Source organism: Corvus brachyrhynchos, unplaced genomic scaffold, assembly GCF_000691975.1.
Source record: "Corvus brachyrhynchos isolate BGI_N302 unplaced genomic scaffold, ASM69197v1 scaffold255, whole genome shotgun sequence".
NCBI classification, from domain to species: domain Eukaryota; kingdom Metazoa; phylum Chordata; class Aves; order Passeriformes; family Corvidae; genus Corvus; species Corvus brachyrhynchos.
In genome coordinates this window covers 4,127,433-4,145,119 of record NW_008238358.1, presented here as the reverse complement: position 1 = coordinate 4,145,119, position 17,687 = coordinate 4,127,433, and the positions used below count along the sequence as shown (strand labels likewise).

Genomic DNA, 17,687 nt, shown 5'->3' with positions numbered 1-17,687 from the left:
CAGATGGTTACCTCGTAGTCAATTTTAAATTTCTGAACCATTCCAAGCTCCATGAACATCCGCAGGGCTGCAGTAATCATGGCATCCACATCGAGCGAGAAGTCATCAAAATGGATATTGTCAATGCCAAGCTCTGACACCAGCGGGATGTTTGCTGCCTGAAAATGCCAAAGGGAAATATCTGATTCAAAACTTCAGTCTTTTTTTCTTTTTTTTCACTCTTACAAGAAACAAACTGTACATCAGTTTTGACCTGCCAATACATCCCCTGCTTGATTCAAATGCTGATCAGTAAGTCTTCATCTGAGAAATACAAACACATCAAGCTAACAGAGTGTGGAAACGGTGGGAAGGAGAAGAACCTCGTATGAGCAGGAAATATGTTCACCATCCCAACTGGAGCCCAGATACAGCATTTAGACTGAAAGCTGACCACTTTACAGCTACTGCAGTAACACAATATATTCCAATGCAAACGACAGTGCTGTAATGCAAGAAACAGCTGGATAGCCAGAAGCTGGGAGCTGTAATTGCTACCACTTAGAAATGCAAAGTAAATATACTGCTCTGCAGAATTTCTTCATCCAAATGTCTTCACAATCGTAAGCATACAAGTGCCCTTTGCTTTACACTGTTCACTACACACACATAGAACTAAAAGAAGAGGAATACAAGAAATGTCTAGCAGAAGTACTCTCCAAAGTAAAATAAAAGAATTTTCAACATGCTGATTATATAGTAAGCCAATAAAAAACCAGCAAAAGCCTTACATTTTTCTTTGTCTGTGTAACAGGGACTTCTGTTTGTAAGAGAGGAATGAGCTTCTCATGCACACACAAAATAGGAATGTGTGCTGGACTGGCTAATGTACTTAGCTCAGCACACAGATGTGCTGTGGCCTGCTCAGTGGCAGCACCTGCATGAGCCAGGCAGAGGTGCTGACAAAACTCCCAGGCTTCTCTACCCTTCCTTACGGCCCTTCAGACTTGCTGCTCATCTCTCTAGAGAGGGCAGGTGCAGGGGGATGAATCTCCTGAAGGAGCATCTGTCCCCTGTCATCTGCAGTGAGAAGGTGATGGGTCAGGTAGAAGCCTCACAAAGGGGCTGGATCCAGCTCACAGGCTATGGGCTGGACAATGCTGAATTAGTCACATGGATTCAGCTGGTGTGGCATATTCAGCTATGCACTTGCATAAAATACCAATTAGTTAATGCAACTGTAATGTAAGTTCACCTTCACTGTTACAGCTTCTATGTGACTACCTTATGGTTTTCCTTTTTGAAAACCTGTGTTTTGAAATACTGCACTCTAACTACAAATTACTGACATTAAAAATCTTTTGGCTGAAGACAAAGTGCCACCTCAATAATTACTTTATGCAGAGATTAAGCTGCTTTAGCTACACCATGTAAGAGAAGATGGTGGTAGCCTGTCATAAAATAGTATTAACACTGTGGTTTTAACTTATTTGCTAGGTAGAAGAAAAGTCTATTCGGTTCAGTACCCAGTAAAGCATGCCAGTACCTCAGAAAGTCATGGTGCTGTGCCAGGGAGCTTAACTGATACAGGAAATACAACAAACCTATCAAGTGTCATCCCAGGACACAGCTGAAGAACCTCTGGAGCATGCATGCTCCAGAGATGCAAGTTCTGTTAACTACACACTCAGTTGTCTGCTAACATACTTTCCCAGGTTGAATCAATTCAGCATGTTTTTCTGAGTGATCATTGAAATACTGGAATACTTCTAGATGATCCCAACAGGAGTTACACCTTAACAGCCTTTAAGATCTGAAAAACTATGTCTGTACTTCCCAGTGTAAGGAAGGCAGGAAGGAAGGATATAAATAAATAAATAAGGCTAGGTGTGAAGCAGAAATGCTGGCCCAGAGACTGTGCTGTCCAGACCTCCAGCAATCTTACAAAAATTGTGACTTTTTAAATCATTCAGTTACTCTTCAGAGACTTGGGGGATATTGGAGATGCACACTAATATTTAGTCTATGAACATAGTCACTGGATAGAAATAAGATTCTTAGTATAATCCCTTTTTGGGAAGAAACACATTTGTACATCATGCTCCGTAGTTCCTTAGTGAAAAGCTTAAATAACAAGCAGAAAGAGAAGCACTTGATTGTGAGCAGAGCTTCTTGAAATTGTTTTGTCAAAACAATCTTTAAAAACCCATTGCTGCATTTTCATTAACTTTGAAGTGGGCTCTGATTAACATTTTCAGAATTTTTGGCCTCTTAAAGAGAAACAGATCTTTTCCTTGCTATTTTTTACTGGAAACCAACACTATTGCCAGCCTGTTGCAATTCAAGGTAGAACACTTGACACAGTTGCTCAACTAAAATTGTTTTTTCATTTGTCAAACAATGGAGAAATAACAATATATTCCAAATCTATTACAAATTGAACAACAGGATATTAACAAAGCAAGTCAAAAACGATTTCTTCCCACGTCAGTCTCAAACTTTTAAATATTTATGAGGTTTTACATTCCTAAATTTAACAGGAGTGCCATAATCCAAAATAACTGCTGAATTAATAGCCAGGAGATAACATTTGTATAAAAGAACCATTTGCTTTACAACAGCAATAAAGGAAACAACAGAATTATGAGTGCAGAGCCTAATTTGAATAATGTTACAAAAAATGATATGTTGTGGGGCTGCAGCAATATTCTGGCTGCACCTGGCATTGACTATCCTCAGCTTCTTAGGCTAGAAATGCAGAAGTCCAGGGTTTAGAGAAGAATAGTCATTAAAACTTCATTATTTTAATTACAGAGATATAAAAAAAATATTAATAATGCAGAATACTAAAACATATCCCTCCCTGAAATTTTTGCAGTGCTGCAGGAAAAATTCCAGTGGATATCTTAAAATAAACAGCAATAACAACACTCTCTTTTAGGAAAACAGAGAGGATGAATGTACCATGACAGCAAAAGGGAGGGGCAGACAACTAAAAATCAAGTTACAGTGAAATTATTTTTTAAAGCACCCCAGTGATTTAGAATCACTTAAAAGGCCTGGGGTTTTTGGACATTTTTAAGTTCAATTTTCCCTTTCTAAAACCAAATAAGAACATTTTACTCTGGAATCTTTTAACCCTATGAATCAAGCAATTTCAATGTTCTTTGTATCCTTGAGAAAAACTCACATGACTCTTTTATAAGCTTATGGTAAGTTAAAGCTGGATGTGCCTCCTCTGGTCACATTTCCATACCCCAGTACTAACCCAAAAATTTGTCTTGAAAGACATCAAGAACAGAAATTTGGCTGAACACATGAAAGGCAACTGGTCTTGCCTAATAAAGTACAAACTTGGCAGTTGCCAGACTAGGAAAATATCATCAGTCACTGGTAGCTTGAAAAAGAGGATGTCATGCCTCCAAACAAGAGCACAAGGATAAGGTCTGTGATTACTCCATTCTCACAGGTGCATGGGATAGGGCGGAATGAATACAGGAAGGAGGAAAAGCACCTTTGTACTCAATTCAGGTTGGAGACTGACTCTCCTTTCCTCATTGCTCTCTGCTATCACATAAATTCTATCACAGCCTGCTCAGAGTACATGTGAACAGGTAAGAGACAAGTGCCTGGTTGAACCTTACTTCCCACTGGCCATCACAAAAGGCCATATGTAATTAATGACCCTCACTGCAAAACACGTGGAACATCAAAGTGGCTTTCACCATAAAGTCACAGTTCTGGCCACTATAAATGACAGCCCATGGGAACAGAAAAATAACATTTTTGGTTCAGTATTAATAACACTTTGGGCTGCTGTGGATGAAAAAAACCTAAGAAGGACAATGCTTACTAAATGATTTTGCACTAACTTGTCTAATAGCATATTATTCACAATCTTCTATATCCATATTTGATAATGTGATAAAATCAGACGTAAAGAAACTAGCAAGTTCTTCTCAAAGCATGTAAAATTCCTCTTTGTAAAATGTGCACTACCATGGAAACAGTCCAGCTAAACACAGAAAACACTGAAATCCTACTTTGCTGTAATCTTAAAATTTCTCTACTTCAGTTTTAGTACCTGTGTGGATAAGACATCAGTGTATATTATGCAAGGGAAGTATTTTGAAACATACTGATAAATAAATGAAACAGTCCAGCTAAACACAGAAAACACTGAAATCCTACTTTGCTGTAATCTTAAAATTTCTCTTCTTCAGTTTTAGTACCTGTGTGGATAAGACATCAGTGTATATTATGCAAGGGAAGTATTTTGAAACATACTGATAAATAGATTAGTACGGCTTTGTTTGAGAAAAAGGCACATTCTGCCATTTGATATACTCAGCTTCCTTCCCATGCGACACTAGAACTATTCTGTAGCAGCAACTTCCACTTACTGAATGTAGTCCACTTTTTGCATAACCTTATTTACAGTGGCATGTGGAATGCTCAGCAAGGTTTCCTCATCAGAAAATACTGCCAGACTGATGGAAAAAAAGTAACAAGAAACTTGATTATACTTCACACATATAAAGATATCTCATGAAATGTATATCCCAGTGTAGCAAAAGAATGGCAAAATGATATGGTGTACATCTTAAATCCCAGGGGCATTGTCAGAGTCCAGAGTCCACATACTATTCGAATAGCAGGTCAGGATCTGACCTCATGTACACTCTGGAGTGAAAATGAAGCTCCAGACAATGTGACACACACACAAGAAATGAAATTGTCTTTTCAAGTATCTCTTCATCTCGAATCTCTCTCAGAAGATTAGGATCTGAAAAACCTTAAAGGATTATCATCAAAAGCTGAAGAAAGCATCAAAGTGAAGAATATTTAAATGTGATGCCTTCATTATCTCTCACATAATCCCCTATGATTCTATGAAGCCATTTTGAAGACATCATTTTCTGATGGCAAAGATTTTTATTTGTGAATGTTTCTTTTCATATATAAAGGCCTCTAAAATACTTGCTTATATTTATAGCTGCAGGCAGGCATCTTTTAAAATACATCTTTATAGTCAGTTATCAGTAGCAGTGGACAAATTTTGTACTACTTCATAGCCTTGGAAGACCAAAGCCTGTTATATTCAGTCTGACACATTTACTCTCTCCAAAACAGAATCAAATGTTGTAGCTCAGGCATGTTTAATGCCCAGAGCAAACTGGCTTTTAAAGGCCTCCATCTGTTACTGGAGACTGTGGATGGCAACTCTTTGCCCTTCACAATGCTGAATTAACACCTCTTTTCCAATGTCAACTGAAGCAGAAGCAGGACAGTGGCATTTACAGGGAATTTTACAATATTTACAGTAAAGGGGAGTGGGTATGGAAATGACTTATGTGTAGTTTCCTCTTGATTTTGATTCTAATAATTTTTTAAACATGATTATCACAGGAGCATTTCTCTGACTTCAATAGTGGGATCACCCAGAAACACAGACTCCTTTAGTTTGGAGAGAGCTTTTGAGGCCAACCAGTCCTATGCCCCTGCCCCAAGGAGACCGCATGCTGCCATATAAACACACTTTGCAGCTGCCAGATCTACCAGACTCCTTTGATGTTCCAGTCATGTGAATGTCTTGTATCTGAACAGTTGTTGGATAAAATAAATGGTGGAACAGGATTTGTGTATTTTATACCTCCTCAGATTAACCCTACAGATAAACAGAGAGTTGCAATTGTGAGATCAAATGCCCAAACTGTGCCCCAAGTCCCACAGTAGGTGTCTGAGCCCTTTGCTGGAAAAGGTCATTCCTTGATTTAGTCCAAGTTTTACATCTGTAAACCAAGAATAATGCAGTACATGCATCCAGCTTCAAAATCTGCAGCTGAAGCACGTATATGGATGTGGTGCAAGTGCTCCACCGTCAAATGGCAAATGAACAGCATGACAAGTGCTCTAGATGTGAAATGTAGAACAAAGAAAGTGGCATTTAGACTTGTTTCAAAAAGTTGTGTTTGGTTAGACCATTTACCAAACATAACTACTGCTTAGTATGATGCTAGTATTTCTTTTAATTAAAAGAGAAACTTCACAGCATTAAGAAAGCCGCGAAGAAGCTTAGTCTGCTTCTTCTATCAGAACAAGAAAAGTAGCCATTAAGCAATATATCACTACCAAATATAGCATTTAGGATTTTTTTTTATTATTATTATTATCATACAGTGTGGGCTTAGGACAAAAGCATGGTATTTACTTTCTGCTTTTGGGATAAAACTGTATGTGCCTGAGGAAAGGATTTGTAATTTAAAAGTCTTATAATTTTCATTTTAAAAGGGCAAGGGAAGGTATGTCATTACAGTATTACACATGCTATTTCCAAAACTAGGCCCAGAATTATAGCTAAAAAGCAGAAAAAATTTTGAATATTTCTAATCAGTCAATCAATTCTATCTGAACATATCACTTTCTGAAATTGGGGCCCATCAAAAAGAAATAATACATTTCAGAGATAAAAATATGACGTATAAAATGTTGTTACAAACTACAATAGACACAAAATATGTTATTTTATGTTACTAAAAATCAATTCTTGATGCTAAAGTTGTTTCCTAGTACACAAAAACAAAATATATGGCAGCCTATAAAAGGAACAAGAAATTTTGATTTTAAAAGAACAGAGACATAAAATAAAAACAATTAATGGTCTAGGCATCTATTATTCTTAAGGCCAAAGTCCATAACCACAGCAGCCTAGGACTGGAGTTTTACAGGGCATGCACATTGGACACAATGATCTCCCAAGGCGCGCTGGGGAGTGTTCACGTCCTTTTGGCTGATGGTGATTAGGAAAGAACCAGTGTGTCACATACTGCAGGCTAGCAACTGTCGAGTTTTTATGACCATCAGTGCAGATGAGAAGTTTGTACAAAAGGGTCTATTCAGTCTCTGTTTCAGAATTTCAAACAAACACAAGCAGCAAACCTAGGGCAACTATTTCTCTGTACTACAAAAGTGTCAGGCTGCCATTTCCCACAAAGCTTTACTTGGTTTTGGTGGCAAAAAGTCAGCTTTGTTACTCCCATGAAGAGCAGAATGGGTAATGTGGACTGACCCCCCTGCATGCCTGTAAATTTGGGAGGGTGAGGAAACTGGGATACAACGTAGCCTTTTCCTACCCAGAAAGTGGAGGAAAAGTTCTAGCTCCTTCCTTGAAGCCTCAGAAGAGGAAAAACATGATTAAGGGTGGAAGGAACAGGGACAGATTCTTGTCGCGGTGGACACGATGTGAAGGCATAGGGGGGAACTCACATGTTTGGTGACAAACAGCCCAGACTGTGCCCTGCAACTCTCAGTTGGGCACACGGTGGAAGAGAGCATGTGAAAAAAGTGAAGGGGTTGCCAAGATCAGACACTAAAAAAACCCAGAACCAGAACCTCAAAAATCCCACCAGAGCCACAATGGCACATGTACTGGTATCACACTATTTTTCTGATCCCAGCACACTCCAGCAGCTCTCAGTGCACCAAAGCCAACCTGCAGAACCAGTGGTCCCATGTCACCCTGGGGCCCTAGTGGTGCTGCAGGAGCACAATGGCACTGGGATTCCTGAGAGCCACGGAAATTTTCTTTCCGAGCAGCTGTGACAAATCAGGCTGGCAGTACAGTGACTGGTGGGGAAAGTTATGCAAATATATGAGTGGGTTACTGCTCCACTGGGGAGAAAGTCCTATTTCAGACCTGCTAGAGTGACAGCTATAGCAGAATACTGTCAGGTAGACAATAAATAATATTGACAACACCTTCAACCTTACAACGTACATTTGCAGGAATCCTACAGAGAACATTTCAGTGATTCTCTTTAAAGTTTTTGTCTTTTTCTCCTTACTTTTTGTCAAGTTCTGATTGCAGGTTTAAAAGAAATCCAGCCATCCCATTCTGAACCCATAAAGCACTCCCTAGGAGCACCCAGGACTGCCCAAAAGAGCTTTCTCCCCAAACCCAGAGGTTCATCTCACTACAGCATCACAAGCCAAGGCTTATCCCATGTGAGGCTTCTGCAGGGCAGGCTGAACACCGAGCCCAGATCCTCTCCCCAGAGCAGAACGGACATCCTCCACTCCCCCCTTCATCCACAAAGCCCCCCAGCAGAGAAAGCCTAAGCACCCTGCACTGTCCCACAAGCTCTGGTTCACACACAAGTCACAGCCTCATCACCACAACCTTTCTGAAAAACTCAAAATGTGCAGATCCCATTCTTTCAACAAAAAACCAAATAATAGGCACTTAAATCTTGTATTTATTTAGCTCCTTACTTACTACCTACGTATTACTAGCTTTATAAATTTTCTCTAAGTAAAAGTTGCTTTCATGTATCACCGCTCTAAGGTAAAAGGCTGCAATACAAACAAAAACACTAATTTCTTGACATTCATGTTTTGAATGTATGTATATATTATGCTGCTTATAACTTTTCCTTACCACTCCTCACAGCAACAGGTTTCCTTCAGGGAAAGTAGAGGTAGCACAAGTAGATACTGGAATCAGGATAACAGTAGAGTTTATGAAGGCCATACATAGAAATGGATTTCTCTGTTATTTTTGGGGTGGGGTTTTTGTGTGCCCCTGAGCTTGTTGCAGGGACAGAACACACACACAGCTGTGTGGCAGCAGAGAAAGCAGGGGTAGGCCAGTTACACTGAAGCGACCGAACAGGCTGTTGGATGCACAGGCAGATTATGACTGGGGGGGGTGCTATAGTCTATTTCTCATACACGTTAAGTGTTTGCAGTTTAAATTTGAAAGACTAAACCCACAGAACTACTGACACAATCTCTTTTAGAAAGTATATTTACTCTGCCAGGGATTTTGCCCAGACTAAATCAATAGCTGGCCCCACCCTGAGCAGACAATGAAACAGTGTAATAAATAACCTATACAAGATTGCAATTACAAATATTTTTTTACATAATATAGGCTAGATAATGTTTTGGTTGATAACACATACATCCCAAATTGATCTAGAAAACAAGTGTGCATCCAGGGAATTTTTTCTTTCAAATAATCCCAAAGCCTAAGTTAATACTGCATAGAAGCACGGTCACTCACATGCTCATGTGTGGGAACAGCCCTTTCAGCACAGCCTCATTCTCACCACCTGATGGAGAAATGCAAAAAAAAAAAAAAATTGCTGGATATGAGACTGGACATAACATGGCTGAACCTGCACGGATATTTCTCTTCAGTCTCTCAGTGTCTTGTGCAAGAAGGACACGCTGCCTTGTGCTGGGAACATATTCTACCACATGCACTGACACAAACATTGTGGTGGTGTGAAATTGCACTGGCATTACTTTTCAGGATTTTACGGCTTAACAGAAATGCTGCTTGGCGACCAGCCTTAAAGTGGAGCAAGGATGGCACCCAGTGGCCAAACAGATTCATCTCAGAAAAAACATGTCTCCCACTCTCCACTTTTGAGTGTTTTACTTATGAAAAGGTTCTACCTCTAATATCAACTCGTTGGAAATGTCAAAAGCCTTTAAAGAACACTGCGTTCTTCCTCTGGGGGACATTTATGTTTCTTGCTGTAAAATACTAAAAACAAACAAACAAAAATCCTGTAGAAATATTGCCATTAATAATTTAAAATCAACACAAGCAAACATTTATGACAAACAATTGCTTGCAGCTGGCACACTGCACAGAAGCAGAAATAAAGAAAAATATTTTTTTCATTTGTAGGGTATATGCTAAATTTAAAAAAAAATCCTGTTTTTAAATCCAGTACAGCTAAGTTTTTTAATTTTAAAATTAAAATTGATAATATCAATGCCAACTAGAAAGTTTCTATCTAAATAAAGTTTGGTGAAAAGCAACTTCATTTTTCAACAAGAAAATGCCTAGGTATAATTCTCAGTCTGCTGGGGCTACAGAAGGAATCAAGCACAGATAAATAAGGAATAATTTAAAATGTGAAATATTATGCCATTTTTATAGATTTCTTTGAAAATTCTTTCATGAGACAAAATAAACACTACAATGGTCTTTCTGGAGCAGTTGGGAATGCAGGTCTCAGAAGAGTGAGCTGTCACATACAGGGCCAGCCCAAGGGATGTCTTATCAACTGTGTGGGGAATAACTTGCTCCTTGTTGGTGGCAAAATAACTATGATAAAGTCACACTGAAGAACTCCTACATTACCATCTTTCACTGAAGTACCTCAAATTTTAAATTATGCTGGCCCACTTTCAGTGCAGGAGTCTTTGCTAGATAAATTTTTCTTCCTGTCTGAAAATCTTTCCTAACAGAAATTCCAAAGTCTGTCACTGACTGAAGTACACTACTTTATTATTTGGCAAGTGTTGTTTTTTCCTTTTTAAATCATTCATCAGATATCCCTCTGGCTTGGATGGCAATGTAAATATATTCCATGCCTTATGACTTTTTGCATGGTTGCTGGCTACCTAGGGTAGCAATGTTGAACTGTGTTTATTCCTTGATGTTTTCCATCTGACAAGGGATTCTTACGGAGTATGGTGACTGATCAGATGGAAGAACAGACAACAGGTCTGTTGGGTACTAAATTATGCCACCTTCACTTGGAAGCAATACTGTGTTCCAACAATTGCTTTTTCTAACTTGTTTTTCTAAGCATTCTCAAGACCTGGACCAATTGTAGTTTTGCATATGGAAACAGATGCAAGAAACACAAAATTTCCCATGTGAATAACAAAAATCCAGTATCTGGGAACAGCAAAGTAGCAGCATGCTTTTTTTAGTATGGACAACTCAATAATCCTAAGTGTTTTATTACTTCTCTGCTGAAAATGTCTGTTGTTTAAGTGTCACTGTATTACTGTGCATAATTACTAAGAAACTGAAAACCAGCCACTATTAAAGGCAGTAAGTCAGTGATATTTTCAACTACATGGAATGGTTTTTTTTAGTACTGTAAATATTAGAGTATAGCAGAAATAATTAGAAATATCTAGATCAATTGAAGTCTATTTCAGCTTTAGAGAAGGCAGCTTTTTAAAGTAACTAGTACAAAGACTGTTTTGATCAGGCACATATTTTAATTTTGTTATTTTCATTGGTTGAAGTTTATTACTTTTTAAAGTATTTAATGAGGAGATTTAAGCTGTGGTCTAACTATGAAGTAGTTGATCTCAGAACTAGTCATTTATTATTTAATATTTCTAGTTACTGTGTGTCTTTACTCTGCAGTTAGAATATAAATGTTGATTTTTCACTTCTTCTTTTTAATCATAACGCTGAAGATCCCTTCTTTTTAACCCACAGTGTAAATGTATCCAAAGATTATTCTGCATAGCATAAAGATATAGGAATAAATATATTTTGCCTTTGCATATTAAAAAAATTCTAGAGAAGTTCCTTACTGAGTTCTGTGATGCCCTTGCCCTGAAGCGATCCAGAATCTATTCCTTGCTGAAAGAAGCCTATATCTTTTAAAAATTATTTTAATGACTTGGCTAAACTCATAAATTAACAGAAAAAGTTGTCTGGGTATGATTATGTGATTAAATTGTGGGCTTCAGCTAGATTCCAGGCACAGGCTTCTTTCTTTTGCCTTAACTCTCTCAATCATATACAGTTTTTCCTCAAAAGAAAGATTTATTTTAAACCAGGATTTACTTATCTCCTACACCAGAAAATAAACTGGTTTTGTGCAAGCTTATCATGCAAATGCAATACAGTTGCATCACACAAATGTGTTGCAGTCCAAAAGTAGAATTGTTGAAACCTTTCACAGATGTTTTAATATTTCTGTCCCCTCTTTGCAAATGGGAAACCAAAACATGAAGCAGTGCCCTGCCCTGCTCAGATAATTTGGCAACACAAGGACAAGGAACTTGCCCAGTTAGACTGCAGACATTTAGAGGGTGGAAGTATCCTCACAACCACTACAGCCTCCCTTGAACTCCTCCAGAGTCAACAGGCAGGGCTGGCTGGACACAGGATGGCAGCTCAGTGCTTGAGCCTCACCAGGCTAAAATACTCCTTGTAAACCTTACCTCCACAACATCTTGGAAAATTCATATTCCATTGCCCCAGAGGGAAGGGAACATTTTACTCTGGGAGCTCTATGTTTTCACCTGAAATAATAAATGTGGCCGTTTTAGAAACACAAGAGGAATCTTTTCAGCAACCTTTTGCAGCAGTTTAATCTCATCTTGATTACCTATGCTGAAATTTCAATAAAACTGAACGTTTAAATTTTTGAAACCAAATTCAGAATTCCCACTAGCTTTCTCTATTAACTATTCCTTGAATTAGGGTAGGCACTGTAGTACGGCACCAGTCTAGCAGGACAGCTCCAGAAGTAATGCGTGAAAGGTGCTTCTCATGTCTCTGACACATAAAATTAATCTGACTTTATTTCTGATAAAACACCTCATGGAAGAAAATAAGCAAAAACCCTCAGGGAATATTATTTGAACTGAAAAAACATACCCCCCCGGTGCACTCCTTTCTGCTTTGGTGAGCTGTGCCTTGGAGATTCCCTGACCCAGAGAACATCAGTCTCTGCCTTTTCCTTCTGCTAATTCATCATTTTAACTCATTAACATCTACAGTGAGAGGTCATATAGTTTAACTACTAGTTTGCTGAAGAGACATTTTTAATCAGATTAAAATCTCCACCCTAATTTCATCTGATGTCCCTAAATCCAGACATTTTATGAGAAAATACCGTGAACAATCTTTCCTTTTTCCCATTCCCTTTTCACTGAAACTGGAAAAAAATTGAACTGCAGAGCACTTGCTGGAAGTCAGATGACAGCCTCACATTTCAGAAACTAGTATAAACACTCAGTATTTTATCATTATTTTCAGTGTATGCAATGTGTTCTTGACTTCTTATTTCCACGACAACTGAAGACATGGGCACATGTCAAAGTGTACAAAATAACGTAATAAATAAAGACCTTGGTTTCATGAATTACGAAACTCTTAACACGGTGCTTTAGGTCTTGTCTTATGTGGGCAGTGGATGTGGAAAAGTAGAGAAATAAACTGTGTTTTACATCTTGTGATCCTGTACCTTTCTCAAAAAGGAAAAAGGGAGCACAATTCAATTTCAACGCTCTGGTTACCCTGAAGTTTTCTTTGGTTTTTTTCCTATTGTTGCTATTTTCAGCAGAACCTAAGCAGCTGGAATAGCACTAGGGAAAAGCTCAGTGCCAGCCAAAGGGAAGCGTGTGTGAGCAGCCTTGGAGGCCAATCTGGAAAATCCTGCAGCATGTGAAGAGCTCCGTGTTTCCCCACACACATGGCCGGGCCCGCGGGTTGCAGTGCTGACGCTGCAGTGTGACTATGTGCTTGTGGGTTTGGTAAACACAGGTTACCAAACAGATTGACACAGCAGTGCAACAGAACAGCAGCAGTGCATAAACCCCCCATATTCTATGGCAATATTTCATAAATGGTACAAGACAAAGGCCACATTACCTTTCTGAAATTTAATTACTGAGGAAGACTATGAATTAATTACTATAAACTACTAAAAATTATTTAATTACAAGCTTATAAAAGTAATTAAATTAGTTCTAAATTGAAAGATGACAATAACATAGCCAAGGAATGCCTTCCCTATTGCTTCAGAGATTGAAGATAAAATCAGTACAAAAATTTCATTTTTTTTCGTTGTGCTGCCCATTGTTACACATTTAAGGGTGCATAAGGCGTGAATAACAAATGGTAAATCATGCGTAACTCACTCCAAGTATCAAATTCACATAGATCCATCCTCTTTCATGGATTCAACTCTTTACATTGTCATATACAGTAGCAGTCTTAAAAGTTATTTCTTGTTTAGTTCAACTCTTTCCATCATTCTGTAGTTAAATTAGTGTTTTTAAGAAAGACACAAAAGCCTCCCTATGTGAAGGTAGATCTTAAATAGCCACACTTCAGGCTGCAAAATTGAGAAAGGCAGAAATTGTTATTCATGCTACATTTTGAATTGAAGATTCTGTAAATCAGGTGATACATTATTTTCCATTGTGTATCTCTCCTGTGTGCTGTTTGACCTAAAAAAGGGAATCTCTCACAGGGCTATAAATAATGCATCATAGTCATTAAATATTGATCTGGCTTATACCATTGACAGCTGTGCAATTAGGCTTGCTTCTTAAAAATAGCTTCTTGTACACTGCCCATAATAGGACAGTGGTTACATATTCTTTTTGGAAACTACATTGGTTAAATTTAAAGGTGATGTGTGTTTGTTGAGCTGCTTGCTAAGACACAGGACTTAATCATTACTGTCTCATAAATCAGTAACTCTTGCTATAAATATCCAGTCCTGGACACAATTCTGCATTATTTACTCATGTATCTATATCTGTCTAACACATAACTATATTTAGGCTCGCAGAACTGGAATTTCAGTAAGAAGAAACACGGCACTACAGGACTATCCTATAGGATAGCTTCAATCTTAGATTAATCAGACTTCAAGTGCCTTATCTATTCCAGTGACACAAATGCTTATAGCTAAGCACTAGCACTAGTACACAACAGAAATGACAGAATAGTCTTTCAAGTCTAAAATACAAGGGAGAACTGAGTTGCCACAGTTTCTAAAATAATAGCTTTTTCTAACTTTTTGAAAATAAAATTAATATTGATATGGGGATGATTCAACGGTGCATTACTTTAAGCTTATCCTGCCAAAATTCAGTTTGAATTTAACATAATTATGTAGATGCAAGGGAGGAGAAGCATTGTGATAAATCAGGCTGAAGACTCCAGACATTGTCAGAAAAATTTGCACTCAAGGTGATGGGGTTTTTTGTTTTACTTGCAAATGCCCATGAAAAGCAAAGTTTAGTTTTTCTTCCTGTATCTGGAGGAATGGTATCAGAAATCTACTTAGCATAGTAATGTGGCACATATCAGAAAACCTAAAAAATATTATGCAGTTGTGTGAATTTAACAGTATAATAAATATAATTTTTTTTTGGAAGCCATCATAATCTAAACCTAAAAATTAAAACCCAAAAAATCTAAAAATATTTAGTAGCCAATTGTATGACATGGTCAATTTTCACATACTCACGTTTCATTGTTCCATACTGTGAACTTCCCTCTGTATTTTTCCAGCTCCACCAGCAATAGTGCTTTGCACTTTTTCCCAGATAAACATCTGGAAAAAGGTATTTAATTCCTTAAGGGTTTCTTATTAAGGTGGGGTTTTCTTCATTAATTCTTAGATGGGATTATAAGAAACAGAAATAAATGTCATTTATCTTACAGAACCTGGTCACAGTGATTATGCTTAATTCTTTAAAAGATAGCAGGTATATTTGTTAATTTGTATGTTTGTGAATTCATCCACTAACAGTAAGAAATTATTGATGAAATTTCAAGTAAAAAAAATCAACTTTTACTAGTCTGCCTAGGCTTTCTATAATGCAATAAGATAATTCACTGGTAAAAACCAGAGGAAAAATAAACTTCAAGTAGACTTGCAATTTTTCACTTTTTATCAGCATATTCTTGAGATCCTAACCAAATAAAACTTAATGGAGAAACAGTTTATGAAGACTATAAAAAATAAGATTATAAAGAGGGAAAGAAAAAACTTGTACTACAAGAGTATGTAATTATTTCCAAGCTTCTGGGGTCCGGTTACAATATATTTGAGGTAATATGTTGAGAAGTTGCCAACTCAAATGCATTGTCACTCCAAATCATTAATTACTGCTAGGTGCTGTGTCAGTCAGGAGCCAATAGTGAGCTCCTGGCATTACTCTCATTTAGATGTTCCTATCGTGTGTGTGTCTGCTCTGACTGAACCAGGACATCAGGTAAATCGTAACAGACGTGTGCTCTGACTTCTGCCAATAAATCACCACAGAGAGAGGGGACAGTTCTAGCCTCAAACACCCCCAGAGGGAGGGATGGTTTATTAGCCAGTCAAGTCTAGAAGATGACCCTAATATAACAAAGGGCTTACACAAAATATAACAATATAATGAACAGAGAAAAGAACAGTGATTTCAGGGTAGGATGCCTTGGGAGACCTCAGCAGGGAGACCGGCTGCAAGCAGGGAGATGGGAGTAATTTCATCCCACAGATGGATGGCCCTCTCTGGGGATGAGCTCTGTGTCACAGGCCCACAGGACATGCTGGTTGTCTCTGGGATTTTGTTCTTCTGTTTTGTTTACATCCAGTGGTGTAAAGGCATTAACAAAGACTACTTGAGACTCATTTTGTCAGGAACTGAAAATGAGAAAACTGGATATAGGCAAGGGAAAAATTTTCTGAAAAAATAGCTTAAATTACTTTAAGCATAGCTTGGTTATATTCCTTTTTTTCTCATCTATGTTCTTCATTGGAAATGTATCTTTTGGCGTTACTAATGAATAAATGCTTTTCATTTCCTTTTACCTTATTATTAACCATTAAATGGATAGTTGCATGCCTTCAAGGTAAACAGATCATAAAAAGACATTTCTTGGAGACTGGTCTATCTATTAATGAAGTCACCTGGGAAAACAAGTAGAATAGCTTCTCATCACACAAGCATCTGAGTCCAAAGGGTAACATAGCAGGCTGTTATTTCAACTGCACAGACTGTGAAAGAGAGTTGTCTTGCAGTGGCTGACAGCAATCAAGAATGGCCCTCTTGTACATACAAAGATACTGGTGGAATCCTGAGATTCATAGAAACTGTATTACAGGTGCTTATTCTAAGGTAAATGGAAATACAAAAATAAAATAGGAAATTGATGAATCTTTATCCCTTTCTTTCCTCTCTCTCAACACAGTGTTTAGCTCCTTTTGCCAAACACTGAATACAACTTTTTGCACACACAAAAGTATTTCCTGTAGTGTTGGAATGATCTTCAAGCAAGACTTCAGTAATCTCATCTTCAGCACACACAAGTTTGGGTAACCGTACCAGTAACTACAATGAAGGTAGAATATTATACCCTTATCATCAGGTATCGATACAGAGTCTTAAGGCACAGCCACCATTTGGGCAATAATCTTCAAACTAATTAACGAGCAAGAGCTGCCCTTCCTCAGCCCAGATAACTCATCAGTATCAGCTCTATGCCAGCCATGTTTTCAAGAGTAAGAATTACCACCCAAGAGCTATTTTGCAGCCAGACAGATGCCAGGGTTCCAGAGCAGGGAATGACAGCAGCGTGGGGTCACAACAGTCCAGATCTCCTTCCCAGACTTCACTACAGTCTCTGGTGCACTTTGTGTCCAGGAGACCAACAGTGATACCCACCATGAGAGCCTCCCAAGCAGCTTTGAGGAGCCCTCTACCAGCATTGCCTCCTCATAGCCAAGGGAAGCATCACCAAGTTTCCCAAGTGCCTCCTCAAGCAGGAAAAGACAGTCTATCACAAAAGCAGCTCTGGATTGCTGGCAGTGATTAAAGATCAAGGTCACTGTTCCCCCCACTCTCTAGCCCATGGAAAGGCAGGATTCAGTGAAAACATGTAATTATTGGTCCCTAGCAATGCTACACTCAGAACACATCACTTCCACATTCTGCCCAGGGTTCTTAGAGGAGTTAGAAGATTCCTCATCTTTCCATCCAGCCTTCTGACCCTATGCACAATCGGGATAGAGAATGTTTTGCTTTTTTAGTAAGCACAGGGCAGCTTCCACGCTATAAGCATGGAAAGTCTCAAGTTCCTCTCTTTTTCCCTAGTCTCTCCCTCATCTCCTACATGGTATGACTTCCCTGTGATGGTTCCTGCT

At 38.3% G+C, this 17,687-nt stretch overlaps 1 protein-coding gene and 1 long non-coding RNA gene across 4 annotated transcripts in view; one reads left to right on the top strand and one right to left on the bottom strand.

Moving 5' to 3' along the window:
• Nucleotides 1-17,687, bottom strand: part of PDE11A (phosphodiesterase 11A) — a 115,258-nt gene that overhangs the window by 35,953 nt on the left and 61,618 nt on the right. For all 3 annotated transcript variants that reach the window (XM_017735809.1, XM_017735807.1, XM_017735808.1), the window contains one exon: nucleotides 12-158. In XM_017735809.1, the coding sequence (XP_017591298.1) occupies nucleotides 12-158 (147 nt within the window). The remainder of the gene's footprint in view (nucleotides 1-11; nucleotides 159-17,687) is intronic.
• LOC108447044 overlaps nucleotides 1-17,687 on the top strand; it is a 111,452-nt gene that overhangs the window by 33,365 nt on the left and 60,400 nt on the right. The gene's annotated exons all lie outside the window — the stretch shown is intronic.